This window comes from Acinonyx jubatus, chromosome D1 (genome assembly GCF_027475565.1).
Source record: "Acinonyx jubatus isolate Ajub_Pintada_27869175 chromosome D1, VMU_Ajub_asm_v1.0, whole genome shotgun sequence".
NCBI lineage: Eukaryota > Metazoa > Chordata > Mammalia > Carnivora > Felidae > Acinonyx > Acinonyx jubatus.
This window is the reverse complement of record NC_069390.1, coordinates 67,343,424-67,355,769: the sequence shown is the minus strand read 5'-3', so window position 1 is coordinate 67,355,769 and position 12,346 is coordinate 67,343,424. Positions and strand designations below refer to the sequence as shown.

General features: G+C 40.7%; 1 protein-coding gene and 1 long non-coding RNA gene across 19 annotated transcripts in view; one reads left to right on the top strand and one right to left on the bottom strand.

Annotated features, from left to right (window-relative positions):
* Positions 1 to 8,525, bottom strand: part of LOC128311879 (uncharacterized) — a 46,050-nt gene extending 37,525 nt beyond the window's left edge. Inside the window, exons 1-2 of one of the 3 annotated variants that reach the window (XR_008290527.1) lie at positions 8,346 to 8,525; positions 8,098 to 8,212 (exon numbers count right to left, since the gene is read on the bottom strand). This is a non-coding gene — a long non-coding RNA (uncharacterized LOC128311879). Of the gene's footprint in view, positions 1 to 7,345; positions 7,531 to 8,097; positions 8,213 to 8,345 lie in introns of those variants that run through there. The other 2 variants (XR_008290529.1, XR_008290528.1) reach the window with 2 other exon arrangements.
* PICALM (phosphatidylinositol binding clathrin assembly protein) overlaps positions 7,623 to 12,346 on the top strand; it is a 100,113-nt gene continuing 95,389 nt past the window's right edge. For 3 of the 16 annotated variants that reach the window (XM_053203755.1, XM_027039962.2, XM_053203756.1), the window contains exon 1: positions 7,625 to 8,034. In XM_053203755.1, the coding sequence (XP_053059730.1) occupies positions 7,905 to 8,034 (130 nt within the window). In that variant the 5' untranslated portion in view covers positions 7,625 to 7,904. Of the gene's footprint in view, positions 8,035 to 12,346 lie in introns of all 16 variants that reach the window. The other 13 variants (XM_027039958.2, XM_053203753.1, XM_027039960.2 and 10 more) reach the window with 10 other exon arrangements.

Sequence of the window (12,346 nt, the reverse complement as noted above, 5' to 3'; positions counted from 1 at the left end):
ATTTTCATGGGTTATCTACCTCTAGATATTATTTAAGAGTCCTCAATATGCCCCTCATGATCTGGTCATATCTCTGAGATAACCTCCTAATTCTCTTTTCCCTTCTTCACTCTTTCTTTGGCTACACTGGCTGTGTTGTTCTGCAAACAAGTTAATCTTGTTCTTGTCTGAGAGCCATTGTACTTATTGTTCCTTTTCTGCAAAATGATTCTCCCCAATATTTGCATTGCTGACTCCCACAATCCACTTAAGTCACATGCCACCTCCTTAGAAAGGCTTTCCCTTCATCTAATCTAAAGTTCTCTGTCATTCTTGATTCTTTTACCCTGCTTAATTTTTCTTCATATTTATCTGTTAGTTACATGCCCCTCTTGAATGTACGCACCATTCAAGAAGCCAAAGACTTTTCTCTTTGGTTCACTGATGTGTTTTCAGGACTTAGCATGCTATCTGGCATATATAGGTGTTCAACAACTACCTGCTGATCTTATGAGTAAATAAAAAGCTCACACGTAATATGTTTCAGTCATATAAAACTATTTGCTGCTTCTTTTGCATATGCGGTTTTCCTCTGTCTACAATAACTTCTCCCTGATTCCCTCACAATTCATTTTTTAAAAGTTATTTAAAGTAACCTCTACACCCAACGTGGGGCTCGAACTCATGACCCTGAGAGCAAGAGTTGAATGCTCCTCCGACTAAGCCACTCAGGTGTCCCATGGTTCCCTCACAATTCCTAATTATCCTTCAAGACTCAGCATATGTGTCACTGCCCCTGAGAAACCTTGCTAATCCCTCCAGGAAGAACTAGGTGTCCTTTTTCTCTATTCTTACAGCACTCTATGCATATCTCTATCACATTACTTAATACATTCGTTAATGTTTTGTCTGATTGATCTCTGTATCCTGGAAATCTAGCAGAATGCTTTGCCCATAGTGAATTCTGAATAAAGGTTTGTTGTATGATTTTATTTATTGACAACTGTGTGTCAAACATTGTATTAGTTTTTTATGTACATTATTTTAATCCTGGTAAGAAATCCACAACACGTGTACTATTATCCTTGTTTTATATATGAGGAAACTGAATAACTTGTTGAGTTTTGAACCTAAGTGTGTCTGACTGCATTACTCCAGTACTTCCCCCATTGCGTCAAATGAATTAATTAAATCTCCTTCATGTTATTGATACATATCAGCCAAAATTCGATAGCCTAATTTTAACATTAACATTAGGGGCGCCTGGGTGGCTCAGTCAGCTAAGTGATCTTGATTTCGGCTCAAGTCATGATCTTGCAGTTTGTGAGTTTGAACAACACGATGCGCTCCATGCTGACAGTGCGGAGCCTGCTTGGGATTCTCTCTCTCCTTCTCTCTGCCCTTCCCCCACTCTCTTTCTCTTTCTTTCTAAATAAGTATATAACATTAACATTAAAACTCTATTCTTATTTTAACTCAGTGTTGCATGTTCTAGTATATTTGTACTTGATTTAGCCTCTTTAGATTACAGAAAATGGGCCTCAGATATCTTAACAGCTCAGGTTTCATATTTTTATTCTGTTTCATAATTAGTTATTGGTGATGATTCATGGTCAAGGGGTGGTAAATCTTCCTTTCAAAGGGAAGAATGGTACTTAAAAACTAATCTACATGTCATTTTTCAACAGGCATATAGGATCCAAATACACTGTAAGATATACTGAAATTATAAAATTAATATACTCAAAAGAAAGAAAAGTGTGGTAGGAATGAGTTAAAGAAAGTAAGAGGGGGACCTGGGTAACTCAATTGGTTAAGTGTCCGACTCTGGCCTAGGTTATGATCTCACCCTTCCTGAGTTCGAGCCCCGCATCAGGCTGTGCTGAGAGCTTAGAGCCTGGAGCTTGTTTCAGATTCTGTGTCTCCCTCTCTCTCTCTGCCCCTCCCCCATTATCTTTCTCTCTCTCTCGAAAATAAATAAACATCAAAAAAAAAGTAAGAGAGCCTTATATATATGAGAGAACCTGGAGGTCACCCTGATATTACTGTCATTTCAGCATGCTAGGTGAAGCAGTGTGTACTAAAGGCCATATGAAACTTATGAAATTTTTAGAAATACATGAAATAGTATAATGAGAAACTTAAGCAGTGACAGCTCAAACTCTAAAGTCAGACAGACCTGAGATCTACTCCTAGTTTCCCCATCTAATAGCTAAGCAAATTTAAGCAAGTTACTTAATTTTTCCATTGTCTCAATCTCTTCATCAGTGAAATGGAGAGAAAAGTATATTAGGCAGGGTAGCTAATTACTGTAAAACATAGCATCATAATTTCACAGGCATAATTTAATAAAACAAGTAAAATCCAACACAGGTGCTCCTCACCATGCTGTTCTCCTGGAGGACATTTCTGCAAGGATTAATTTGGGGGCCCCAGGCTTTTCATGTTTTGTGGTTTTGGCATCCTCTGAAAAGTTTTTTTAAGTTTATTTATTTATTTTGAAAGAGATACAGAGAGAGAGAGTACAAGCAAGGGATGGGCAGAGAGACAGGAGAAAGAGAGAATCTCAAACAGGCTCCATGCTGTCAGTGCAGAGCCCAACATGGGGCTTGATCTCACAAACTGTGAGATCGTGACTTGAGGTGAAATCAAGAGCTGGACACTTAACCAACTGAAACATGCAGGTGCCCCTCCTGTAAATTCTTTGAAGTTTTCATTTCCTGATAAACACAGAAAGAAAGAGAACATGGAGCATGTGTAGGATGTGCTAGAGATTTTGTGGACCAAACCTTAAATGGCTTTCATCTTTTCTGTTCACATTCTACTGGACAGAAATCAGTCACATGACCCCAAATAATTACAAAGGAGTCTGGGAAATACAATGTGTGTGCTCAGGAGAAAAGGAAACAGACTTTGGTTAAGACACCTGCCACTTAAGGTCATGAAGTTGTTTTAGCGTTCAAATGGATAATGTGCTTAGCACACGGTAAGTAACCAACAAAGTTACATTACCATTATTATCACAAGTATGTATGCTGAGAGCCTGAATAAGGGTCACACAGTTGGAAGTGGAGTACTTGCATGGAAGTTTTAGCAAGAGAACTCACATACACTCAAAGACAATTCCTTACCTTTTAAAGATTATGATCTTTAATTCATTTGGCAGCATCAAGAAGTATAAACATAGAAAGGTGAGGAAGAAAGGGGTTGCCAAGCTGTTCATATTGGCTTAATTTACAGAATATCAAAAGATTGTAGTTTATATTATAAATCTAAATTATAGACTCTAATGTCCAAGAAGAGTGGGAATAGAGTAAAGTGGTAGACTCTTTGCCTTTGAGAATGAGCTTAAATGAAGTAATAAGAGGTAAAAACTCTGGTTAATTGATCCTCTCTCTCTCGGGGCGCCCGGGTGGCTCAGTCAGTTAAGCGTCCGACTTCGGCTCAGGTCATGATCTCGCGGTCCGTGAGTCCGAGCCCCGCATCGGGCTCTGTGCTGACTGCTCAGAGCCTGGAGCCTGTTTCAGATTCTATGTCTCCCTCTCTCCCTGACCCTCCCCGGTTCATGCTCTGTCTCTCTCTGTCTCAAAAATAAATAAACGTTAAAAAAAAATTAATCTTCTCTTCCAAATTCTTTTTTTCTTACTGTCTTAATTTGAAATTTAGACATCCTCAAGATTCAAGTTTTCTTCACTTGATTTATTTTCTCCTCTATTGCCACTGAAAATATGTAAGACTCTAGGAACAGAGACCACGTTGGTCTCATACATTATTATGTTTTAATACCTAGCAATACCTAACATAGAGTATGCAGGCAAGAAGAATTTGTTGAATAAATTTAATCTTTATGGGCAGTTGCTTCAAGTCTTGGTGAACAGGTCTAGATAAAGAAACTGAAAAATGAGTTTTTAAATCTTGCTTCTGCTACTTCATTATCTGAGGGATTCTGGAATTCTTAATTTTTTTTTTTTTTAAGCAATAGAGAAAAATTATCTAAGCACTTAACTTCTAAAACTTGTTCCCCCCCTCCCGTTATTAAACAGTACAATCCTTTTTAGTGTTATAGTAATGAGAAATGAAAAATTTATATGTGTTACAAACACATAGAAGGCATACTTAACTTGAGAACCTAGGAAATATCATGTGCTATTCAAATTTTTCCTTACTTCTGTTTTTGTTTTTGTTCATTTGTAATTAAAGCACATAGGCCTTCAAGTTGATGATCAAAGTTAAGAGCTTATTAGTTCTCAAAGGACTGATGAACTCACTGTTACAACAAACAGTATTCAGCACGTAGAACAGTGCCTGACCCATAGTGGGTGTTCAATACATTTATTTTCGTAAATGAATTAATAAGTTACTGAAATAAGGATGGTCCTCCAGGTGGATACTTATGGAATGGACATGTTGTAAGTGTGAAAAAGTAGGCAGGTTTTATCAAATGAGAAGTTTGGAGTGGTGTTTCCAAATGGGTGACTTCAAAGTGTTTTCATTCATTCGTTCATTCAACCAGCATTCTACTGTGTGTCTATTTTGCATCAGCCATAACATAAGCAAGAAGATATCTCTGTGCCTCATGCTAGCACAATAAAACAATTACAAAAATAATTAGTAGGAGACTGTATAAGATAACTACACGAGTAACAGCAGGAAACCACTGATACTTAAAAGGGTGTGAAGGAGCATGGCATACCCAGGTACAGCCAGTCATGTGATACTGGCTGGAGTGCATGTGGGAAATGGGGAAGGATGAGGTTCAACAAACTATAGTTAGGTAGGGGCTAGATCATGATGGGCTTTATATGCCAAGTTGAGAATCCTAGATTTTATCCTCTAGAGTAGTGCTTGGGGGTGCTATTAAAGGGTTTTAATGCAAAGAAAAGATGAATACATTTTAGGTTTGGAAAGATCTGGATTGGAGAGTTGAGGTATGAGAGACAGAAATCAGCTAAGAAGTTATTAGAACAGTCTACATGGGGAAGTGGTAATAAATCATAAAGGCTAGAACTAAGGCAATAGAAGTGATGTTGGAGAACAAATGGGTTTGAAGGATACAACTAGATTAGGCTAGATAAGAGAAATAAGAGAAGCAGAGCTAAGAATGAGTCATAGTTTTCTGACCTGTATTTCTAGGCAGGTGGTAAGGCCATTCCTGAAAATAAACAAAGAAGAAGATCCATATGGATTACGGATGTGGAATGGGCAAGGGGAAGATAAGTCATTTTTGGCCATAGTAAGTTTGAAGCATCTGTGGTACTTCAAATAAAGATATTTCTTGACCAGACCAAGGAAAGTAGAACACACAGAAAACTGATAAGTTATAAGAAAACTTATATAAGACAGGGCAGGCAGATCGGTAATTCCTAACCTCAGAATACTTTCCCATCATCTTCTAAATTTCTTTATATCTTTTAGTTCACCATTGTACATAAACTTCTATAATGATGACTATTTACTTACAAATTTGTAAAAATGTGTCCTTGAAAAAAAAATAACAGTGTTATTTCTAACAGAAGCTAGTTTATTAGTAAGGTGAACATGATCACAATTTGAATAAAGGTGGTTTGTAACAACCTCTTTGGTAAAAGTAACAGTGAAATATTATCCTATAATGTCATTCATAGTAGTGCAAAACATACAAATTTCCTGTTGTGTACTTAGGAATAATTTCTGAACTTTTCTTAAGGTTGAAATATTTAGCTATTGACACTTAAATGCCATGCCTCATGTTTACTTACTTCAGCAGGGGGTTCACTAGTACAGAGGCTCAGGTCAACTGGTAATTCACTCAGTGGAACCACAGAAGAGTAGCAAGGATGGCAGACATGTCTTGAGAATGGGGTACTGTACTGCACAATGGGCATGGGGCAGCAAACTGGGCACCAAACCGCAGAAGGACTGCAGATGCACTGAAGGAAATTTGGGGCTGGCTTGACAAAGATGAAGCCTGCTGGTTTAAGACTATATGTTCTTGGCAAAGCATGGTGCTGCAGATTTTCACCAGCCATGGTGGAAAAAAGGGGGGAAAGGGAATGGGACGAGACCACAAAACCTGTGATATGATACATAAAATGTTAACTATTTGCTTTGCATCTTCTGAGAGTCACCAGATTGAAGCACAAATTTTGGATTTGGCTGGCAGATGGTGTACACAGACTTTTGGAGTATGGTAGCATTTCATTTGAACTAGCAAGATTATGTAGGACTATCACAGTAACTTAACATTCATAGATTTAAAAATTTATCCCTAAACCTGAGTTAAATGTGGGGCTCTTTGTTTTGTTTTGTTGAGAGAGAGCGAGCACACGAGCACAGGGAAGGGGCAGAGAAAGATGTGAGCGAATCTTAAGCAGACTCTACTACCAGCACAGAGTGCCCACCAGGGTTCCATCTCACAACCCTGAGATCAAGACCCGAGCCAAAATCAAGAGTCAGAGACTTAACTGAGCCACCAAGGTGCCCACCCCCCACCAATTACATTTTTAAGGCTTTCTTAAAGATACAGATCTCAAAGAACAGATTCACAGGATACAGTAATTCCTCTAAAATGTTCACAGGTCAGTGTCCAGGTCTCCTTTCCCTGAAAATCTGATTTACCAAAGAGAAAAAAGGCCAAAGGGAAGAAAGACTAAACCAGGGGAAATGGCAGGTAGTGATGTCTCAATTCCTTCAACGGGACTTCTCCATTTACCAGCCCTCTCACTTCCTTCTATGGTCTGGACCTTTAATCACCACAGGAGTCAGCCTTGTAGGGTCAAGCTAATCTCTGTTGACATCATCCTACTACTTCCCTTTTCAAATTCCAGTGAAGCTATGTGTTTCCTGTCCTATTTGACACCCTACGAAAAGAACACGGGCTGGTTAGCATCTAAATTTAGTCCGGCAGCAACGCGTCTGACTTTTAACAGGAGAGAGATAAACAAAAACAGGTGACATTTGCAAGCCTTTCAAGAAAATGAGAAAAAAATCCCAACCCTTCTAGGGTAAGCAAGAAGGGAGAGCTTCAACAGTTCCACAGTAGGGAGAGGCCTGCCTGCAGGCTCCGAAAATGGGCCAACTGAAGCGTTTTCCTTTTCCTTAAAACCAGGAGGACGGCTTTGGGGTAGTTCCTCAACTCAGCTAGTAAAGTCCGGGCAGCGGGAGTCTTGACAGCCCCTTCCCCACGCAGAGCGGTGAAGGCAGCCGCACCTTCTCTTTGTCAAGATGTTGGTTTCAACCACAGGCACCAAGAGACCCTTGGGGTGGGAGAGGGGAGAGGCGGACGCCACTCCCTGGCGCGCCCCCGGAGCGCCAGACTTACGATCCCTTTCCCGCCCTTCCCCCGCCCCACCTACCCTCTGTGACCCCGCGTCCCGCCTCGGGCGACCTGTTGGCAAGAAGCGTCACGTGACGCGGCCGGCAGCGCACTGCCCCCCCAGGCGGGCCTCCTGTTGCGCCCGCCGGGCGGGTTCCATCACGTAACGCGCGGGCGCCGCCCCGCTCTTCCCTCGCGGAGCGAGGGAGGGCGGGCGTCTAAAAGGAAAGGGAAGGGAAAAGGGGCGGGAGAAGAAGAAGGAGGGGCGGCGCCCAAGTCACGTGACCCGGGACAGCCCGGAAAGCTCCGAGGAGGAGCCTGGCGCCGCCATTTTCCTGCAGCTGCCTGTCCCTCTTGCCCAGCCCGGCTCCAGCTGACCGGGGAAGGGGTGGGCTGAGCTGAGGCGGGGGCAGGGGAGTGCCCGACACTGTGCCTGACCCCGCGGGTGACACGAGCCGGTTCTTTCCGGGCTAGGTGGCAGCGCGCGGCCCTCAGCCCCGCCCCAGGCCGGCAGGCGGAGAAGGAGCCGGTGGGGGTAGGGGGTGCGGTGGGGGGTGGGGGTCCTCCGGCGCTTGGGGGTCCCAGTCCCCGCCGGCTGCCGAGCGGGAAGGGTGGCGGAGGAGCCGCAGAGATGTCCGGCCAGAGCTTGACGGACCGAATCACCGCCGCCCAGCACAGTGTCACCGGCTCCGCCGTATCCAAGACAGTATGCAAGGCCACGACCCACGAGATCATGGGGCCCAAGAAAAAGCACCTGGACTGTGAGTGAAGCCGACCGCGGCCCATGTTCCCGCGGCCGGCGTTCTTCTCTTCTCTTTTCTTACCCCCTTCAGCCGTCTTTTCCTTCCTTTGCGTTTTGTCTGGCGCGTCGGGTCCTGTGCTGCTCCGAGGTGTGTTTTCGCTTCCATCACACCTGCCTTCACGGCTTCCGTTCCCTGTCTAAAAATCCCTGATAAGCCACTCCCCCCCCCCCACCCCCATCCCGGGTTCCTAGGGGACCCTCGCTTCCAACCCGCTGCGCCACGATAGCCCATCACACCCGACCAACTTGCCTCTCCACCTAGCTTCTTACCTCCCTGCCGCCTGTGTCTGCTGCAGCCTTCTGCTCTTTCATCTCCCCCGTCCCGTGCTGCCTAGTCGCCCTCTCCTGAGCGTCTCTCGGCTTGCTCCCGGTCTCACCGCCCCATTGTTTCCCCATTAGCCTTTGAGTTCCGTAAACGCCCGGTTCCGTGGACCTACATCCCTATTTCTCTGCAATCCTGAAGGCTACCTCCGTTGAAGTGATTTCCACTTCCTTTGCTCCACTAGGTTCTTCTGTCCCTTTCCTTCTCGGGTTTCTCTTCCAGCTTTCCTCTCCCGTTTTGGTTACGTTTCTTTGCTTCTGTAGCTTCAGTTAGGTTCCTTCGTCTCATTTTATATTAGATATATCATACTCAATACCCGACTTTTAACCCAAATTACTTTCTTCGTGAGAGTGAAAATAAAGGGATTCCGTTTGGTGTAGGGAACGCTCTGTGGGAAGTTGGGGTTTTTAATTGGCTTTGGTGGAATTTAATCATTCTATTTTCATGCTTCTTGGATAAGTTGTGAATGTCAGGCCCCCATCCTCCGTGTTTCTCTAATGGGGATTTGGAAAAGGATTGGGTGATACTGGTATCATTTCCTGGAGCTGTTAACCCTGGCGATTTGAATTTAGAAGGTTGAGTGTAAAGTGTACATTATTGGAGTAAAACATAGATTAATAACTAAAACTACAATGTACATACATGTCTTTAAAAATGCTAAAAAGGTGATTGGTAATACTTGAGTTTCAATTTACTTTTAATTTATTCTGGTTATTTGGGGAGACTAGCTTCTCTTATACGGCATAATATTACTCCATTCACTAACTTACACACAATTACCAGAGCTAACTCCTCCCAACTTTTTACAAACCTGGAAGTCACGTATAATACCTCATTTTTCTTTCCTTTTCCTCGAGGTACAGATAGCTCAGTGGATTACTCAAGCTTTGACTCAATGGAGTGACCGAAAACTTTTCAGGAAAATACACGGAAATAGGCACAGTAATAAGTTCCTTTTTAAAATGGTAACTGGACACATTAGCTTGACTGGCTTTTATTCTACATGAAAGTTACTTTGCTTTACTGTTTGAAGCAAGAGTGAGCATGTCCTGAAAGGGATTCACTGACAGGAGTCCTGTTTGGATTTCTCATTTGGACTTTGGCCGTAAGGTCTGCAATTTTTAAAAAGAAATGTACAAAATGTGAATTCTTCCAAGATACTTTGCTCATGAAGTGCTATTAGAACAAGTTATTTCTACAAACCCATTATTCATTGTGACTTGTTCCTTCACTGTGGAAAAAGTAAAAGAAAAAATACTGCTTGGTTCTTTAATGTGCTGATTGAGCATGCTGCTTTTTAACAATCAGTCCTTGCCTGCTTAGAAAATGCAGAATATATTTAAATGGTGACACTTATAAATGGAAAGTTGTTTAAAATGTATAGTGGACCCTTATGCGATTTTTTTGATTATCTGATATTTGGAGTGGACAGTTTTGCTGTTTACTTCCCTTCAAGTGACTAATTGGCTTGCTGTCCCAGTCTTAATGGTTTGTCCTAACATTGTGTTAATTCTTGTTAATTGTTTTTTATTTTTCTTTTTGGTGATGGGTAGGTGAAGAAACTACTTGTTATTGTATGAACTATTTTTCTGTTTCCTCGCTTCAAAATGATAAATTATAACAAAAAGATGTATAGCTTTTAAAAGTCTTTATGAAGGTTTTTGCCTATTTCAAATGTAGGAGTAGTTATTTTAACATGTTACCAAGAAGGGCACAAAATAGGCTAAATGGGGTTAGGAGGGTGATACTTGTTTGTGGTTTTATTAGTGCTGTTCTTTTTCTCTTGTGATAGCTACTGCAGATGCTAACTGGGATTAGGTTTGGAGGATAAACTCTCATTTGTAGTTCTCTGCTACTGCTGTGTTTATAATAAGCTCCCACTTTAGAACTTGAATATATGTGGTATTGTGTGATTTTTTTTTTTTTTTTTTTTAATCCACATAAATAAGGAGCCACTACTCTAGTTCTGTTCTGCGGGCTTTTGAAATACTATTTTCCCTATATTGTTTTAAATGCGCTTGTAACCAGTTTTCAGCAATGACATAGATTTATATTAAGTAAAGTTTGGCCAATGAATGGTTTTTCTAAACACCTTCCTTCTCCACACACTTTAACATGTTTCCAGAATATTAAAAAGGCTTTCACAGACATTTCTGTGGCTTGACACCATGAACTTCAGGCTTTAATGTAGAGATAATTTTTCCACTTCCAGGAACTTTTCTTTCTAGTGAGTGCTTAGTTCTGTTGCACCTTTTAATATCTTGAAGGACTATTGCCTACTTAGTCCAACTCAGTGAAAGCAATTTCATCTTTTAAATATTAGTATTTAACAAAAATATGCTTAGGACTGTTTTTTTCCTATAGGCCTTTAGACTGTGGAGGTGGTTTCTGTGTACTTCTCCAAGGTCTTTCCATATTAGGAAGTAATTATTATAATCTACGAATTACGGCTTAATTCATACTACATTATATACTTGTTTAAGGAAGATCTTTTGCTTTGCTTATAGGTGGCTGTAGATAATGGTATTAACTAGGGTCCTTAGTGTGAAGAGTTGTCCAGCTTGAAATAATATGTAAAAATAAACATGATTTGCATTTAGTTTCCGGTCTCTAATGGTCATAATCAAGGCACAAGAATAGCAAACCTTAAATTGGAAGGTGTTCCAATTTGCCAGGCACTTATGAACCATTATCTAATTTAATCCTCTTTCATGGCTATGGGAGAGGCAAGCCACATGCTTAGAAAGTAGTTTCTACCTCCATTAAAACATCCATAATGATTGAAGTGTAAATAAAACACAGTATTTAAATTTATAAATTCTTAATTTAAAAAACATTCTTATCTAACTTCACAACCGTTGGCCTTTGTTTTTTGATGTGAATACTTAATTTTCTTTTTTCTATACTTGTTTAATTTATTGTCTTTGGGCATTTACATTGCAACATGTTGCATTGAAACATAATATTTATGTTAATGGCTATAATGGCTTCACTTTTTCATCCATATTTTTTCCCAGTTAAAATTTCCAGGGACACTTCATTCCAACCATCATCTGCCTTAGATTCTTTTTGTTTGTTTTATTTATTTTGAGAGAGAAGGGGAGGGGCAGAGAGAGAGAGAGAAGGAAAGAGAGAATCCCAAGCAGGCTCCATGCTGTCAGCACAGAGCCCGACATGGTGCTTGATCCCACAAACGGAACTGTGAGATCATAACCTGAGCCGAAACCAAGAGTCAGACGCTTAACCCACCAAGCCACCCAGGCATCTCTGCCTTAGATTCTTGACAACAAATTGAGGTCTTGTTCTTATTAAGCATCCATTATAAGCGTATCTCTATAGTAGATATAGTGTGGGTATTTGTGTGTTGTGTGCTGGATCCATATCCTGCTTAAATTTAGTTGTGGAAACAATTTTAAGAGGAAGAATTTGTGAATGTATTGAATATGTAGAAGGTGGAATTTGTATTTGGATTAGTGGTTTGTATAACTATTGAAAATGTATGTAAAATATCAAAAAGTACCTGAAATAATTACCTTTTTAAGTAAATGTATTGATTTTTCAGTGTCTTGATTAATGGCATGGATTGGGTGCTTAGTTTGCATATTGTTAAGAAGGTATCTGGTAACTGGGATCTGATTTACAAGAAGATGCATGTGAGGAAGATACTAAGTGGGTAATCTGCCCCACGATGTGTCTTGTTTAGAAATAAAGTAACTGAGGATGGATCTTGTTTTAAAGAGGTAGGTAGTTATTTTGTAGTTGACCTATGGGCTTACTATTCTTTCCCTTAAGAATTAATCATATGATTTATATTTTCACTTTTCATTATTTGACCTATTCCGTTCCTTACTATTTAGTCTTTAATACTTCTGAAAAAAGAAAATGGTAATGGAGTCAAATATGTCACATGGCCTGAGATTATGTAGTAGAACTACACAGATGTAATTTT